Raw genomic sequence first — 19,068 nt, forward strand, 5'->3', positions numbered from 1 at the left:
AGCAAAGGAATTGAATCGAAAATCCTGATATTAACCCACACACCTATGAACACCTGATTTTTGACAAAACAGTAAAAGTATACGATGGGGGGAGGAAAGCATATTCAACAAATGATGCTGCCATAATTGGATGATGGTGTGTAGGAGACTGCAGACAGACCCATGTCTATTGCCATGGACAAAACTCAAGTCCATATGGATCAAATACCTGAACATAAATCCAGCCACACGGAACCTCTTAGTAGAGAAAGTGGGAGATATCTTTTAACAAATTGGTATAGGAGACCACTTCCTGAACATAACTCTAATAGCACATACCCTGAGATTGACAATTAATAAATGGGTCCTCCATAAACTTAGAATGGGAGCACACCAACTGGGAAAAGATTTTACTAATCCTACATCTGACAAAGTGCTGATCTCCAAAATATACAAAGAATTCAAGAACTAGTCACCAAAATACCAAATAACCCTATTAAAATTGGGGTACAGAACTGAAGAAAGAATTCTCAGAGAGGAAATCTAAAAGGCTAAAAGACACTTAAGAAAGTGCACAACATCCTTAGCTATCGGGGAAATGCAAATCGAAACAACTTTGAGGTACCATCTTATTCCTACCAGAATGGCTAAAATTAGAATCACCTATGACAACTTATGCTGGAGTGGATGTGGAGAAAGGAGAACACTCTCCACTGCTGGTGGGAGTGCAAACTTGTACAGCCATTTTGGAGATCAGTATGGCAGTTCCTCAGGAAAATGGGAATCAGTTTAACACAGGACCCGGCAATCCCCCTCTTATGCATATACCCAAATTATCCACATCTATGCATGAAAGTGCCCTTTTTTGATAATGAGATCAATGACTAACTCATCCACCATAATGGTGCTCTTATCTAGTACCTGTTGGAATCAGAAGCAAACACCCACAACTAAACTTGAGCCTAACCAGAATCCAGATGCAGAAAGGGAGGATAAAACTAGGTTGCAGAAACATACAGGGACAGCTGACTGAAAAACGAGGAGCTAATGGGCTCCCAGACTGATATCTGGGAATCCAGCTTGGGACTGACTCAGACCTCAGACCTCCTGAACATGGGTCTCACTAGAAGGCCTTAGCTGTCTAAGGGACCTCAGACAGTCGAACCAGTATGTATTCCTGGTACACAAAGATATTGTGGGCTCATCTCCTTGAAGGGATACTTCCCTAGGAGTGAAGTCCTAGTTCTACCTCAAATGACATGACATATTTTGATGACCCCTCCTAGTTGGCATCACCCTACATGTGGACTGGGATGGGGGGAGATGGGAGGGTGGTCAGGGTGTAAGTCTGGAGGGGAGAGAGGGAAAAAGGGAGGGAGAATGGGAGAGAACAATGGAGGGAGGCAGAGAACTGGGATCGATATTTAAAATAAAAAGAAAAGTATAAAGGAAAAAAAAGGCTAGCTATCTTTTTTTTGAGTTAATCTTTTATCCACCTAAATAGCAAAGGTGTTTGCCAGCCATAGCAGTTTTCTGGCAAAGTTTTTGTGGTTATATATATATATATATATATATATATATATATATATATATATTATAACATCTGCAAAAAGTAATACTTGACTTCTTCCTTTCCAATTTGTACTGTCTTGGTCTCCTTTTGCCATCTTATTGCTCTTGGTAGAACCTTGAGTAATACTGAATAGATATGGAGAGAGTGGATGACCATGTCTTATCCCTGACTTTAGTGGAATCACTTTGAGTGTCTCTCCTTTCAATTTAATGTTGGTTGTTGTTTGCCTTTATTATGCTTAGGAATATTCCTTATCTCCATGTTCTCTCCAGAACCTTTATCATGAAGGGGTTTTGGATTTCGTTCAAGGCTTTCCTAGCATCTAATGAAATGATCATTTGTTTCTTTTTTCTTTCAGCTTGTTTATACAGTAAATTACATTGATGAGTTTTCATATGTTGAATCATTCCTGCATCTCTGGCATATAGCCTACTTGATCGTGGTGGATAATTTTTTTGATGTGTTCTTGAACTCATTTTGCCAGTATTTTGTGAAGTAATTTTATATCAATATTCATGAGGGAGATTGGTCTTATGTTAGTAGTAGGTTTTCCCATGGCCCACCTGGTCACACCGCAATGCCAGCTCCAAAACATACACAGAGATAAGCTGTATTTGATATTATACTGTTGGCCAGTTACTAGTTTCTTATAGGCTAGCTCTGTCTTAAATATTAACCCATTTCTATTAATCTAAGTATTTCCACGTGGTCTCATCTTACCGGAGAGGAGCTGGGGTTGTGCTCTCTCCAGGCTCTCCAAGTTGACTCCTCCCTACTACTTCTTCGAATCCTCCTTGTTCCTAGTCCCGCCTATCTTGCTTTCCTATTGGCCAACAGTGCTTTATTCATTAACCAGTATGAGAAACATATTTACAGAATGGCATCTCCCATCAGTCTGTAATTTTCTTCATCTTTGCTTGGCTTGGTATCAGGGTAATTACGCCTCTTAAAAAGAATTTGACAATATTCTTTTAGCTCTTCTTTGAAAATCTGATAGAAATCTGTGTTGAAATCATCTGGCCCTTGGCTTTTTTTGTTTTGTTTTGTTTTGTTTTTTTTTTTTTTGTGGAGGGGGGGACTTTTAATGATTGTTTCTATTGTTTTTCTTGTCTTGATTTGATTTTGGTGCCTGACACCTATTAAGAAAGTTGTTCATTTCTTTTAGATTTTCCAGTTTTTTTGGGGGGTACAGGTTTCTAAAGTAAAGCATGACCTAATGATTCTGTGTAATTCCTCAGCATCTATTGTTTTGTCCCCCTTTTCATTTTGGATTTTGTTAATTAGGATATTATCTCTCTGCCTTTGGTTAGTTTGGAAAAGGGTGTGTCTATCAGGTTCATTTTCTCCATTTCTAGATTTTCTTGTATTTTCTGACATCATTGCCCTTCTTTCTTTTTGGCCTTGCCTTCTTCTATAGTCTGAACTAATTTTCTTCCCATTTAACATTTATCTGTCAGTCATGTTACTGTATTTTGACTCTGCCTCTACAGAACATTATAAATTCTCACATTACTAGTGAAATCATCCATTTCCCTGAAAACATTCCATGTCAGTTGTTCTTATACCCATTAAATTCAAGAGCCAAAACCCAGTATATAATCAGTAACTGAATTCTAAGAATACTGAATTAAAGATAGTTTACCCAATGATATAAGATGATTCTATTCAGTCTTGTAATAAAGATTAATACTGTAAATGAATATCTTATCCTTTTAGTTGTAAGTAAATAGCAGCAAAGCTCAGATTGTCAGAACCAGAACATGTTTTTCTGGGGAAAGAGAAACAATTACGGAAGACATTTTACATTGAGTAATAGGAGAAAAGCTGTATTTTAAAAGAGTAAAAGAAATCATCAAGTTTAAGTCATAGTGACTTCAGTGAAGTTTAAACAGTTCACAGAAGTTGAACTAATTAAGACAGCTTTTCCTCTGGCTAAAGTTACTGTTAGAGAGATACAAAATCACATCTTAAAAGATGCATTCATTTGTTTTGTATGCATAGATATGTGGGTGAATCTTACAAATTTTTATATGTCAACAGGAACCCTGTATAATATAAATCACAGCACATATTCATTGGATAAATAAGCTTAGATGAAGAATAAATTGAGAATGAAAACATGTAATTATGTTAATAACTACTTTAAAAATTCTTTTTTCATATAATACATCACAATCTACCTTTTAATTTTTTCTCTACTCATGATCCTTACTTCAGAAATGTTATTCTATTTTATTTGAAATAATTACATAAATATTTATTTCAACAGAAACAGACATAGAGTTGAAGATGGAAAATCTGAAAATTCTTGATGGTGATGAAAATATTCAATCATCTGTATGTAATGTTAAATTTCAATTTCTAGTTTGTTTTATCCTTTTTATACTTCTTTGGTACTGCATACTAAATTTAGTCTTCTAACCACATATAGAATGAATGGAACAACGTTTAAAATTTATTTTTAAAAAAATTTAGTTATAAGTTTTGAATTTTTCTTGATTATTAGCTCATGCTTAAAATTACTCTGGAAATTGTTATTAACATCTTTATTGATATGTTACAAGAAATTGTAGTCTTTATTCATAACAGCACAAGAGAAAAGTATGTATATTTCTACTAAGCACTGGAAAATTTGAACAATATACTCCCCCCTCAGTTGCTATACCATAAACAATAACATTATAATACTTTTTATTTGTTACACTGACGTTAACCAGCCAATACAACCAAAATACTATCCAAAGAAGTTAGCTAACATGAGAATAAATTAGGCCTTGTCTTAATGCACATGCATGGTGTAGGTATCTGATACTATTTCAGTGTGTATTTTTAGGAAACTGGTAGAGTATGTTGTAGAAATAGAGTGATTTTTGTTTGGGACTCATTTGATACTGAATAGTGTATCACCAATTCTTGTCAGTGAAGCAGAGACAGAAATATTTTCCCTTTCATGGTTTTTAATGCTTTAAAATCTGCAAAGTGACAGTGGGCATATAAATGAGAAGTGTCACAATGTAACAAAATGACCAAATAGCCAGAGGAAGAATACTAAAAGGATCACACCATTGAACAGTAAGGAAGTTGTCTTTTATAGTGGGATTGTGAGTAGTAGTACAACTCTGTATTCATGGAAGCTATTATAAATGTGAGATTGAAGCTACCAAATGAATGAGGAGGAGTCAGCCTTAGACACAAAACTGTGACAAGATAAAAATGGGGAGAAACCATTACTGTTTATCATATAAGTCAATAGATTCCTAGTTATGGGGGATCATAACATTCAAATAACTAAAAAGCACTGTGTAATCCCTTACCAGCAGGAAGTAGTTTGGAAAGAACGACGCCCAAATTCCCAAATATTGTGTATAAATGTTTGTTTTCATTTAATTGAACTTTGTTATATAAAATAAAATAATAAAATAAAAAAATCCCAGAAAATTAAAAAACATATATTCTTCTGAAGAGAGAATGGACTCAATTCAGACACTTTACTGTAGTCTGAAAAAAAAATAATATATTTTATTATTTTGTCATTTAATTCTACTAACTTTGTTTTTATTGATCTTTTACTAAAATTATTCTGTATTTTAAACCAAACAAGGAAACTGCTTGATTCTTCTGGTATGTTTGTTTTAGTGTGTGTCCTTAAAAATGTCAAAATAACTAAAAATATAGGGCAGTTCTCAAAATCATTTAGGCTATGGCACAGATCACAAATTACTCAGATGGAATTAATGTAATATTGACAAAATATATTTTGAATTTTTAATAATGTGAATATTTTAGAGTGCTGTAATTGTTAAAGCATAGGAAAAATGAATTTGTTCTGAATTTTCTGCCTGCATAACATTTTAGGGTTCAGTTTTCTAAAAGAAATTATCAAATGTTTAAGGGATGTTGAACTTATATCTCATGCTACATACATCCTGTCCTTTCTCTCTGCCATTCTTTGTGTCTACTTCCTTTTTATTAAGAGAGTATCTCACTTATATTTTCATGTCCTATACAAAGACATGCTCATGTACGCTCTTCATGAAATAAAAAAAATCCAAAATTGGAGAAAACATATGGTATTTGTCTTGCTTAATTTACTAAAAAACAATTGTCTACAGTTTCATTAATCTTTTTGTGTCATAATACCATCCTGGATATCTGATAATTTTCACTGTGTTTTAAAATCACTTAGTACTGTAGAGATCACATGTGTCCTTTTGTTAGCTAAACATTTTCCAGTTAGGTTAATATATTCAAATGTAAATTTTTAATTATTCTCAAACATAGAAAATAAAAATGATAGTATATGTGTCATGAATTTAACCCTTGTGCAGATATACGTATAATGTTCTGGCTGTTAATAAATGCACACCAGCTTTCCATAGTGGGTTAAATGTTTTATTATCAATGATGATGAATATAATTTTGTCTTAGGAAGCATAGGTCTTATTAACTCATAAATTTAAAATGTTTTGTAAACATGTTTCTTAATATTAAGAATACTTGCTTATGTTATTTCAAAAGTCTATATTTTTAATTGTATGTGTGTATTTCTTATGTGGGAATGAGCACATACATATATGTGAGTGCCCACAGAGGCAAAATTCATTGAATCTCACTGTAAATGGAGATAGAGATGATTGTGTAATGCCCAAAATCTCTGGTGCTCTAAGAGAACAGAAAGTCTCAGCCACTACGCCATCTTTCAGTCATAGGATACTTGCTATTACAAGAAGTTCACTTATTTTATTACATAGTGAATAGAAATTCATGGTTCTCACTACTTATATTTGCTCTACTAGGATATTGTTACACATATTCAACTGAGGTGCAGTCCACACTTATCAACAGGACTAAGTCCAAGACCTATGAATATTCTAAATGAAGGAGGGAAAGGTAAGATTTGTGTCACCAGTAAATGACTTCAAAGAACACTTATGAAATACTAGTGAAATTGGTCACCTATCAAAAATGTAGGAGAAATAAAATTATTTAGACTATAGTAAGAATGTATTTCAAGAACGTTCAATAATATACTAATTTGACAATGTTGAGATTTGAGATGTTTTATAAGAAGATGGTAAATACTGTTTGTCTTAAGACCTTCAAGGAATAATGATTTGGAAAGTAGATGGGGAATGAAGATCAAAGTGGTAGATAGGACAGGTAAAAGGATATACTAGTTGTATTAATTTATGGTTGACAACTTCTTAAGGAAAATGAAGTGTCAGACATTCAGGAGACATTCCATTAGTCAGTAGTGTGGAAATATGACTGAGAAGTAGAAAGAAGGATACTATAATTCTTATCTTCATCACCTATAGAAACATGTGAATGACTAAAGAAATGTACAATGTTTAGCATGTAGCTGTAAATATCTCTGTCAGCAACACATGGAATTAGTATTTCCATGGTTATCATAAAGGTCAACATGTTAATATTAGGAAGTAAAAATAGGTGCCCACAAAAGTGATCAATTGGTAACAGGTCTATATGGTGGGCCCTGGCTTCTTTCACAACTTACATTTTGATTACTGAAAGAAAAACTATATGTTAGAGGTCATGATGTAAAATTCCATATAAAGAATATGGATTATGGCATATCAAAGTTTCATGAAGAACTAATAGGGGACATGGTCAAAGTTTAGTTGGTAATCTAGCAACCCATGAAGTCTGCATTTATAAAACTTGAGGTGATGTATTTGTTGCTTGTGCTACAATTAAACTCAAAAGCCTATAGTCACTCAAATGTTGAATGCCAAAAGTGCATATTCATTAAATAAGACCCTGTGTTCAAAAATTAAAATTTTGTCTAATTTTTAATATATGTATAATCTCAGTTTAGGTTAATTTTGATGATCTTATTTCAGTATTGTAAATTTATTTTGTAGTTTCCAGGTACCACATACATTCTGAGAATGGCTAATTAAAAGTTCACATTTATAATTAGAGAAAATTGAATGTATCCTTCATATCACTTAGCCTGTTCATGTGCAACAGAACATTTTAACCTTTACTTTATGTGTTAATATCAAAGATGACCCGTTTAGTCAAATTGTTTAATGAAAAATGAATTATCTTCCATTGTAGCTTTTGTCAATGCTTGATCTTGCCAAATTACAATATAATGTGAAAACATGAAAGTGTTATTAGTCCATTGGTATATATGTCCCCTAGGTGTTTAATTCAAGATATCCGCTATAGCTTTCTAGTATCAATTTGGGAATTTCAACACTATTTAAGCATCTGATGTCAATCTGTATTCAGGTATTTGTTCCCTCTCTATAATTATAGACTTTACTTCAGTAATTTGACCTTTGTTCTTGTTGCATTCATTTATTGGGATCATCATCATATTTTATTTATTAAAATGTTTAATTAAATGTGTGGTGTTATTTTCTTCTAGAGACTGTCTCTTGTATTTAAAATCTAAAAAGACTTAGCGTAAGTTGAGTGAAAATTCACACAAAAACCAATTTTTCTAACTGCCCTTAAATTTGATTCTGATATTTTTTTTCTAATAATCTATGTGTTGCCCCCAGGCTATTTTACCTCATATACTTACTTCCCATCCTATTTTCTCTGTGTCTCATGGCCTCTCCTCTGACTCCTCCCTTCTTTCCAGAATTCTCTCTGCACCAAAAATCCTTCCTAGCCACTAGACAATCAGTTTTCTTTTATTAATAATGAGAGTAACACATCTTCACAGTGTACAGAATGATTTTGTTCACAGCAGTTATTTTTAATCTACTTTAATTTGCTCAGTAGAAAATCTCTGGTTTCATTCATTTTGCGATGTCAATCCGATTTCATTCTTTCAACCTTGAATAGACTTCTCTACTTTAGATACTTCATGTTATCCTTATTTATTATTTGCATATAGAGATCTAAGTTTGGCCATTAAAGGCTAGTCTCACAACCAAAAATATAAGAAATCTAAGATTATTCCATCTCTGATGTTGTGATTTGCAGCAATGGTGGATGTGAAAATGTCTTTGATACTGTTGATATGGAGTCATTGCAATTCCTCTTTCTTCAGAACTTTTCCCATTTTCTTTGGTACTATTGTACTCATAGAAATGTTATTTTCATCTGCCCCTACATTTCCAGACTGGTGTTTCTCAGGGCAAATATTTCTCTATCTTGCCACTGTAGTTTTATTTCTACTTTACTGTCTTCTATCTTCCTAATTTCTCTCTTACCACTTATATTAATGGTTCAGAACTCTGTAAATATCCAGTAATTGAATAATAAAGTTGAAGGACTTTTTTACAAAGATGAAACAAAAGTACTAATTTAGTTATAAGAAAATGAAATAAAAACCCAAGTAATGCCATGAAGAGTAACACATGTTTTTCTTGGGCAAGAAGGGTGTAATGAATGAGGCCTTCAAGTGTTACAATGAGCTGCTGGATAAAATTCTTGTTTAGAGCATGGACTCATTCCATGTTAAGTGTTGCAGGGTGATCAATATATATATAGCATAACTACTGAAAGATGTTAAACAACAGGAAATCTTGAGTTTTTAAACCAATGAAAGCTACTCTTATGAGGTACAAACTTTTCTTTAAGGCACTTTATTTTATTTATTTATTATGTTTCTTAACACATTTCATTTTTATTGTACTGGCTGTGTGAATGAATAAATGAATAAATGACTGATGTTATGTCTTGATATGGAACATTTTATGATATCAATCATGTATACAAGTTCTTTTTAGTTGTATATATTTATTACAAAAGTAAGTGTGCAGTTGAATATTAAGCTTACCTTTGAAATAAGAGAATAAAAATACTTTTAATAATAAGTTATTTTAAATACTTTTTATATGTTTATAAATATTTCTGCTTTAGAAATAATGTTTCTTCTTTGTTATAACTATCTAAATATTTACTTCAACAGAAACATACTTACAAATGAAAACAGAAGAAAATCTTGATGGAAATGAAAATATTCAATCATCTGTATGTAATTCCAATTTAAATCTCTACTTCAATGTTTTCTTTTTAAATGGTGTACCACAAGCTAAATGAAATTTTCTTTTTTAATATGAATTTTGAATAAATATTCCAAAGTTTAGAATGAAATTTTTAACATAATTAACTGCTTAGGATATTTGAACTTTCTTAAAATATATATTACCCCACAGTTAAAACTGTCTCTAATTTATTTTGCTATCCACAATATTTACTTATCTTTATGCTTGTTCTACTATAAAAACATAAGAAAAAAATGTTACACATTCCTGGCCACTTGATAGCACAATCAGCATTACATTGTTCTCCTTTTTGTTATGGTATAAGCTACAACTTTCTTTTTTTTTTTTTTTTTTTTTTCATGTTTCAAATCATTAATTTTATTTTACATTCCAACCACAGTTCTTTCTCCTATTCTTCCTCCCCTCCCCCAACTTGCCTCCTCCTATCACCTTGCCTCCTCGTGCCCCCTTTCCTCTCCTGTAGACCACTCCCAGTTCACTCCTCCTCATAGATAAGGGCTCCCCTGTGGAGTCAACATAGTCTTGCACAATAGGTTGCAGCAAGGACCAGCCCCTCTCCCACATATTAAGACTGAGCAAGAAGTTTATCATAAGGAAAGGGCTGCAACAAGCTAGTTCATGTACCAGGTTTATATCATGGTCCTACAGCCAGTGGCCCCACTGATAGTCCAAGCTTAACAACTATCTCTCACATCTGGAGGGTCTAGTTCAGTCCCATGGAGGCTCCACAGTTGTAGGTCTAGATCTAGAGTTCATCAGTTTCCATGAGCTTGGTTCAGCTGTCTCTGTACATTTCTCCATCATGACCTTGACCTCCCTTGTTCATATGTTCTCCCCTCCCTTTCTTCTACTGCATTTCAGTGATTCAACCTGGATCTTGGTTGTGTATCTCTGTGTTTGATTCCATCAATTAAAGATGAAGGCTATCAGATCAATGAACAACACAAACTATAACTTTAAAACTTATTTTTGATTTTACCAAAGGAAGTCAGCTGACATCCTGAAAGGACTATCCCAGCAATGCCGGATAATAATAGAATCTACTGTTGTATGCTCCTAATGAATATGCATGGTGTTGTTAATTGGTACTATTTCAGTTTGTATTTTGTGGACATAAATTAGCTGAATGGGTTAAGAAACAAAATATACCTTTCTTTTTTCAAATATAAATCTTTAAATGTCTTCAAAATAGTACAGGAGACATATACTGGTGCTCGATGTATTTTGAAATAAATTCCCCTTCCAATGTCCTGGTTACAAATTTATTTTTTTTCCTACCTTCCATGCTGAGTTTATATTATGTTTTAGGAATGGAGTTCAAAATAATCTAGAAAGCGTACATGATATGATGAATGTAAATTATAAAGTAATTTAAAAAATATGCTTCTTTTAATTTCAAGCATATGTGGTTTTAGAAAAGGAAATTATTTTATTTAATAGCAAAGTAATTAGAAAGGTTAATGCAATTCATGATTGATGTTAATTTTACCAGGACACTGTTATGCAGATGAAGCAAACTCCTCATTTACCAATAGGACCAACTGAGAGAACCATGGATCTTCTCAATGAAGAAGGGAAAGGTTAGAAATTATACATTATAAGTAAATTATTTTTTATTTTTGTTTAAATCATGCCAAAATATTTTAAACTAAAAACATATCAAGCAAATAAAATCAAAACTGTTTAAGGAATAAGATGTATTAAGGTAAAAGTTCCATAGCTCTTGAAGTTTCATTTGGGGTTTAAATTTAGTATTTAATATTAAATTTAGTTATTTAGTATTTTAGATGAAAGCAAAATTATAAATAATTCACATAGTAGTCTTCCTTCTGTTGTTGTCTTACTTGGAGTTTCTACTGCTATGTTGAAACATGGTGACCAAAAGAACTTTGGGGAGGAAAGTGTTTTTTGCTTCATTTATACTTCCATATAATGGTTTATCATCAAATGAAGTTAGGACAGGAACTTATACAAGGCAGGAACCTGGAGGCAGAAACTGATGAAGAGGCCAGCGAGGAGTCTTGATTACTGGTTTGCTCTTATAGCATGTTCGGCCTTTCTTATAGAACCCAGACAAATCAGGCTGGAGATGACCCCACCCACAGTGGGTTGGACTTTCCCTCAATAATCACTAATTAGAAGATCCCATACAACAAGCTTACCTACAGTGTGATCTTATAGAGGCAAATTCTGAATTGTGATTCCTTCTCTTAGGTTAAACTAGTTTATGTTAAGTTGACATTAAAGCCAACTGGTACAGTCAGTTACATTTGTTTCAAGTATGGATTCAGAATTAGTGCAAAGCAAAATCCTAAAATACTTATCAAAATAAATTCCTGTTCTCATATCACTGACAGAAACAGAGAAAATAAAGAAGTACAATTTAAGGCAAATCAGATTTCAATAAAGTCTAATTTGTTAAAATCAATACACTAGTAGAGTTTCCTCAGGGGTAGAAATGATGTTCATCTTTAAAGTCAGTTAAAAATCAAGAACATACAAAGGAAATCACTGTAAGATGTGTGTTTGGGAGTCCCCTTGACAGCTCTGACTGACAGGGCCCCAGGGCCCTGAGTTAGAACTTATCTGAATGGATGGATCATCCCTCAGGACCAGCAGTCATGATACTTGAAGGCACCATTCAAGATTCCACACAAAGAGGGAACAACCAACACTGTTTCATAGGACCTATAGAAATGTCTAGGACCTATAACAATGGTCAGCATCATGGGATGATTCTAAGGATACAGTAATGGCACACAATAGTTTAAAGGCATGCATGTATCCCATAAATCAAATCTAGAGCATCAAGAGATATTAAGAAATGATCAGGAATATAATCAGAAGATCACATGTCTAAATGTCTATATGTATTCATGTCATCACTCCTTAAGCCATTTGAAGGTTCCTTTTTATTAAAGATCCAAAGGGTATTTAATTTGCTACTTTTTTGATTAATTTTCCTAAATATATGATATTAAAATACTTTGCTTGATTCATTGAAAATTTCAAACATTGGAATTTTGTCGTGTTCATTTCCTCCTCTATCTCCTCCTTAGATCTGCCCCCACATCTCTGCCCAATTAACTTTATGTACTCATTCCTACTATTTTCTTTTTTGTCTCTTTCTATTTTTAGTTTTTGGTTAAATTGATCCATTCTCATGAGTGCTGCCTGCAAATTATTGGCTGTGTGTTCAAACACTAGAGTGTGTTGGAGCTACCACAGACCACATATCCTTAAATAAAACTACTTTTTTACATTCCACCACCAACTATCAACTACCAGTAACTCTCATCTAGTGGTCAAAATTCTTTCTACTCCTCCTCCACTCTGGTATTTTACGTGACTTGAGCTTACTACATAGGTCTGGTATATGTTTTCACAACCACTTTTGAGTTTTTATGGAAATACCCTAGAATGACACTGTTTTGTTATTGCCATATACCTTTCCTGGCCTTCCTACTCTTTCTTTTTCATCTTCTACAATTTTCCCTGAGTCTTGAGTGTATGCATAACATAGATGTACTTTAAAGAATGAACACTCCACAGTCACATCTTATCTGCATCTTGAACAGTTGTGGGTCAGTTTCTACTGATAAAATTTGAGAGATGCACTTATTTATGGTCTAACTTATACAAGTATTTGATACTATTATTTTATTCAAAACCTTCTGATTATTTTCTTCTCAATTCTTCCAAGATATTCCCCAACTCCCTATCAATCTAAGCACACACTCTTTCTTTCTCTCATTAAGATACAAATATGTAAATAAAAATAATAAAATAAAATAAAATGCAAATAAACAAACCAGAACAGATGAAGCAAACAAACTATCAGGAGAAAGAGTCAAAGGAAAACCATAAGAAACCACACACACACACACACACACACACACACACACACACACACACACACATACACATTTGCACACAACACCCCATAAAAACATATAATTATGTTTAATATACCAAATGAGATTCCTACAGAGAAAACCAATTTTTAGGAGAATTAGTCAATTGGAGATAATTTCTGGGTTAGCGAAATCTTGTCCACAATGCCCAAAGTAAAAATCTCCAAAATTCACTAACCATTCCCAAAGATAAATTGGATGATATTTTAACATTGTTATTCAAGGTGAAATCCTAACTGATTTAGGAATATTAACTTGTAACTGACACTACATTTTTATTTTTTATAGGATTTTGTGTTAGATATCGTCAAAGGAAGGTAATGATTTCATGCTTTCTCTTTGATCATTATATTCATAAAGTATGACATTGTCTTCATTAACTACCTCTTATAAAACAATCCCAGCCTCCAATTGAGAAGAAAGATTCTATCCCAACTGAAGCATCATCGTCAGTAAAGTGTGAACAAGATTTCCCAGCAGGTAAATAGTGAGAGGCTATTTCCTCTGTAACAACTACTTTAAAATATTTGAAATGTTCCTGCCTATAGTATTCTTGTAGCTAAGGCTTTGATCCCACAAATGGCTGGAAATTTATGTTAGATCTTCTTTTATACTTTTTAAATTCAAAATATACAGCCTATTCTGGTATCAGTCATGAACTACTGGCCTTCTGAATTCAAGACAGTGTGTAAAAAAGTTCTAACAAGTATCAGTGAAGTAAAGAAAACTGTAATTGAATATTTTACACATTAAGATGCAATGAAATGAATTAAACACCAATAGCACTGTGAATAGCAACATGTATCGTCCTAAGAAAAAGAGGCATGATAAAACCTGATCTTGTAAGAGAAATTTTTATTTCATATTTCCACTACTTAAATCAATGTATCATCACATGATGATTGCACAGTGTTCAATGGATTATGTGTAAAAGGGTTGACTGAAGTTGGGAAAAGTGAAGACAGCTTTTTTCTTTTATTATTTTTTTTATTATTTTTTATTTTACATATCAATCCCAGTTCCCTCTCCCTCCCTCCATCCCATGTTCCCTGACCTCCCTTCCCAACCAGTTCCCCACCCACTCCACAGGGAGAGTGATGCCTTCCAGGAGGGATCATCAGATTATGTCAACTCATTTGGAGTAGGGTCTAGGCCCTCCCTCCTGCCTCTAGATTAAGGGAGTATCCCTCCATGGGGAATGTGCTCCCAAAGTTCTTTCATGCACCAGGGATACATCTTGGTTCCACTGTCAGAGGTCCCTTAGACTGCCCAGGCTTTCTAACTGAGACCCATGTTCAGGGGGACTGAGTCAGTCCAATGCTAGTTCCCAGCTTTTAGTCTGAGGGTCCTTGACTTCCCCCTTGTTGAGGACAGCTGTCTCTTTGGGTTTCTGTTGCCTGGTCTTGATCCCTTTTCTTATCACTCCTCCTTCTCTGAACTGGATTCTAGGAGGTTGGCACAGTGTTTAGCTGTGGATGTCTGTTTCTGTTTCCAACGGTTACCACATGAAGGTACTAGGATGGCATATAAGTTAATCAATCTCTTTATCAGGGAAGGATATTTAAGGTACCCTCTCCACTGTTGCTCAGATTGTTAGTTGGGGTCATCCTTGTTGGTCTCTGGACATTACCTAGAGTAATCTTCTCTTCAAACCTATTGTGGTATCTCTGTTTTTGCTCTTGTCTATTTATTCTTCCCCAAGCTCAATCCCTGTAACACCACATTGTCTCCTTTCCTCTTCTTCTATTTCTCTTAACTCCCTCTCCACTCACTGCCCACCTATCCACGAGCATAGCAGATATATCCATTTTCTGGTATCTTCTTTAATTTCTCTCTTTAAAGACACAAACTTCTTTCTATATAGTTCTCTCACTTGTTTGTTTAGCATCACCCCAAGATATTTTATGTTGTTTGTGGCTATTGTAAAGCTTGATGTTTCTCTGATTTTTTTTTTATTCAGCCCATTAGCATCTGTATATAGTAGGGCTACTGAATTTTTTGGTTAATCTTGTATCCTGCCACTTTGCTTAAGGTGTTTGTCAGCTGTAGGAGTTCCCTAGTAGAATTTTTCAGGTAACTTATGTAAACTATCATATCATCTGCAAATGGTGAAAGTTTGACTTCTTCCTTTCTAATTTGTATCTCCTTGATCTCCATTCACTTTCTTATTGCTCTAGCTAGAACTTCGAGTACAACATTGAAGAGATATGGAGAGAGTGGACAGCCTTTTCTTGTTCCTGATTTTAAAGAAATAGCCTTAAGATTCTCTTCATTTGTTTGATTTTGGATGTTGGTTTATATTATGTTTAGTTATGTTTGTGTTCCCACTTATCTCTCCAACACCTTTATCATTAAAGGGTGTTGTATTTTGTGAAAGGCTTATTTAGCATCTAGTGAGAATATCATATGATTATTCTTTTTCAGTTGTTTATATGGTGAATCACACTGATAGATTTTTGTATCTTGGTCATGATGGATGATTTCTCTGATGTGTTATTGGATATGATTTGCTTTATTTTATTGAGTATTTTTGTATTAAAGTTCATGAGGAATATTGGTCTGTAGTTGTCTTTCTCAGTTGTGCCTTTATGTGGCTTGGGTTCTAAGGTCATTGTAGCCTCATAAAAAGAGTTTGGTAATGAATCTTCTGCTTGTATTGTATGGAACAATTTGAGGAGTATTGGTATTAGTTCTTCTTTGAATTTATGGTAGGATTCTTCCCTGATGCAATCTGGCCTTGGACTTTTTTTGTTTTTGATTTTGTTTTATTTTATTTTCTTTTTGTTTTTTGGTGGGAGGCTTTTGATGACTGTTTCTATTTCATGAGGGGTTATAGGTCTATTGAAATTGTTTATCTGTTCTTGATTTAATTTTGGTAAGATAGTTATCCAGAAATGTGTTCATTTCCTTTGAGTTTTCAAATTTTGTGAGGTACAGGTTTTCAAAGTATGGCCTAAAAATTCTCTGGATTTCTTCTGTGTCCATTGTTATGCTCCCCTTTCATTTCTAATTTTGCTGATTTGTATGTTCTCTCTTTGCATTATGATTACTTTGGATAAAGGTTTGTCTAGCTTGTTGATTTTTTTTTTGAAAAAGCAACTCTTCATTACATTGATTCTTTGTATTGTTTTCCTAGTTTCTATTTTATTTATTTCAGCCTCCAAATTGATTATTTCCTGGCATCTACTCCATCTGGGCTTCGTTTTGTTCTAGGGCTTTCAGTTGTGCTGTTAAAACTCTAATGTGACTATCCTCCATTTTCTTCATATGGGCACTTAGTGCAATAAACTTTCCTCTTAGCACTGCTTTCAAAGTGTCCCATAAATTTGAGTATGTTGTGTCTTCATTCTCCTTGAATTCTAGGAAATCTTCAATTAATGTATTTATTTCTTGACCCAGGAATGGTGCAATTGTGCATTGTTCGTTTCCCATGAATTTGTAAGGTATCTGCAATTTGTGTTGTTCAATTCCAACTTTAAAACATGATGGTTGATAAGATATGGGGGGGGATAATCCATTTTTTAAACAATATTTTGAGGTTTGTTATCTTGCCTAGTATGTGGTCAATTTTAGAGTAGATTCCTTGTGGCACTGATAAGAAGGTATATTCTTTTGTGTTTGGATGGAATGTTCTATAGATATATGTTAAACCCAATTGGGACATAACTGCTGTCAGTTCTTTTGTTTCTTTGTTAAGTTCCAGTGTGATGACCCTGTCTAGTGGTGAGATTGGATGTTGGAGTCTCCCACTACGAGTGTGTGAGCTTTTATGTGAGTTTTGAGTTTTAATGGTATTGTTGGGTTTTTTCTGTTTTCTTTTTTTTTTACAAATGTGGGTGTCTTTGTATTTGGGGCATAGATGTTCATAATTGAGACTTTATACTGATGGATTTCTCCTGTGTTAACATGAAATGATAACTTCATCTCTTTTGTCTTTTGATTAATTTTGGTTTGAAATCTAAGTTGTTAGAGATTAGGATAGCTATACCTGCTTGCTTCTTGGGTCCATTTGATTGGAAAATCTTTTCCCAACCCTTTACCCAGAGGTAGTGTCTGTCTTTGAAGCTTAGATGTGTTTCTTGTATGCCCCAGAAGTATGGATTCAGTCTTCATATACTTTCTGAGAGCCTATGTATTTTTAGGGATGTGTTAAGATCATTAATATTGAGGGAAAGTAAGGACCACTGATTGCTAATTCTTGTTTGTTTTAGATTTGTTGCTGGCAGTATTATTGTGAGTCTATTTGCTCCATTTTTTCATTTGGGTCTGGTAAAATGGGATTATCTATTACCTATGTCTTTGTGAGTATAGGTAACTTCCTTAGGTTGGGGTTTTCCTTCTAGAACTTTCTGTAAGGCTGGATTAGTGAATATGTATTGTAAAAATGTGGCTTTGTCATTGAATATCTTGATTCCTCTGTCTATAGTAATTGAGGGTTTTGCTGGGTTTAGGACCCTGAGCTGGCATCTGTGGACTCTTAGTATTTGTACATCTATCCAGGACTCTGGCCTTCAGATTTTTCCATGGAGAAGTCAGTTGTAATTTCCATAAGTCTGCCTTTATATCTTATCTGGCCTTTTCTCTTCACTGCTCTTAATATTCCTTAATATTCTCTTTATTCTGTATGTCAGGTGTTTTGATTATCTGGCAAGGGAACCTTTTCTTTCTTTCTTTCTTTCTTTTTTTTTTTTTTTCTTTTTTCTTTTTTGGTGTTTGGTGTGGTTTTTGTACTTTCAAAGGCATATCAATGATTTTGTTGAATATGTTTTCTTCACCTATGAGCTGGGCTTCTTGTCCTTCTTCTATGCCTATTATTCTTAGGTTTAACCTTTTCACAATGTCCCACATTTCCTGGATGTTTTGTGTTAAGGATTTGTTGGATTTGAGGGCCTCTATCATTTTTATGAATTTATTTTTTAAGTCGTTCTCTGCTTCATCTGCTTTGGTGTGTTCAGGTCTAGTTGGTATAGAGTTCCTAGATTCTGGTGGTGTCATACTGTTCTTTCTATTCTTGGGTGTTTTCTTGTTTTGCCGTTTTCTCATCCCTTCTTCCAGTGGGTGCAGGTGGGGTCACTCCCTACCCTGCTCTCCCGGTGGGTGTAAGTGGGCCAGGATTTGATGTCTGTAACTCTGGTTATCCAAGCTCACTTAGAGGTCTCTCAAGCAAAGGCCACAGCAGGGCCACTGATGTGGGGAAGGCAGGTTCAAGAGGTTCTCAAGCATTCAGGCAGAGGGCAGATGATGAGGCCCATAGATCAGGAGAGGGCAGGGTCAAGGTGGTTCTGCATAGATAGGTGGATCCAGTAAGCTCAATGCCTACCCAGGAAGTTCCAAGGATGTGGAGGGGGTTTTGGACCGATGCTGAGACCAAACACTCACCCAGTGCAGTGGGGCCTGCAGAGCCAAGGATGAGGGGAAGGTAGACTCTGGGTGGTATATGAACCTGAGTACCAGGTCTGAGCCACCGAGGCTAAGGTTATAGTGGGAAGCGAGTTGCAGAGCTAAGCCATAGAGTTCTCAGGAAATTATGTGGGGGGATTAGGCCAGGACAGGTCCCAGTTTCACCTTAGGCAGAGGACAGGCAATGGGGCCCAGAGATCATGTGAGT

General features: G+C 34.4%; 1 protein-coding gene across 1 annotated transcript in view; it reads left to right on the plus strand.

Annotated features, from left to right (window-relative positions):
* LOC127221716 (uncharacterized) overlaps positions 1 to 19,068 on the plus strand; it is a 165,293-nt gene that overhangs the window by 83,443 nt on the left and 62,782 nt on the right. Inside the window, 4 exon segments of the mRNA XM_051183729.1 lie at positions 9,450 to 9,511; positions 11,039 to 11,126; positions 13,749 to 13,777; positions 13,865 to 13,940. Coding sequence (XP_051039686.1) covers positions 9,450 to 9,511; positions 11,039 to 11,126; positions 13,749 to 13,777; positions 13,865 to 13,940 — 255 coding nt within the window.

The sequence above is a fragment of the Phodopus roborovskii genome, unplaced genomic scaffold (assembly GCF_943737965.1).
Source record: "Phodopus roborovskii unplaced genomic scaffold, PHOROB, whole genome shotgun sequence".
Lineage (NCBI taxonomy): Eukaryota > Metazoa > Chordata > Mammalia > Rodentia > Cricetidae > Phodopus > Phodopus roborovskii.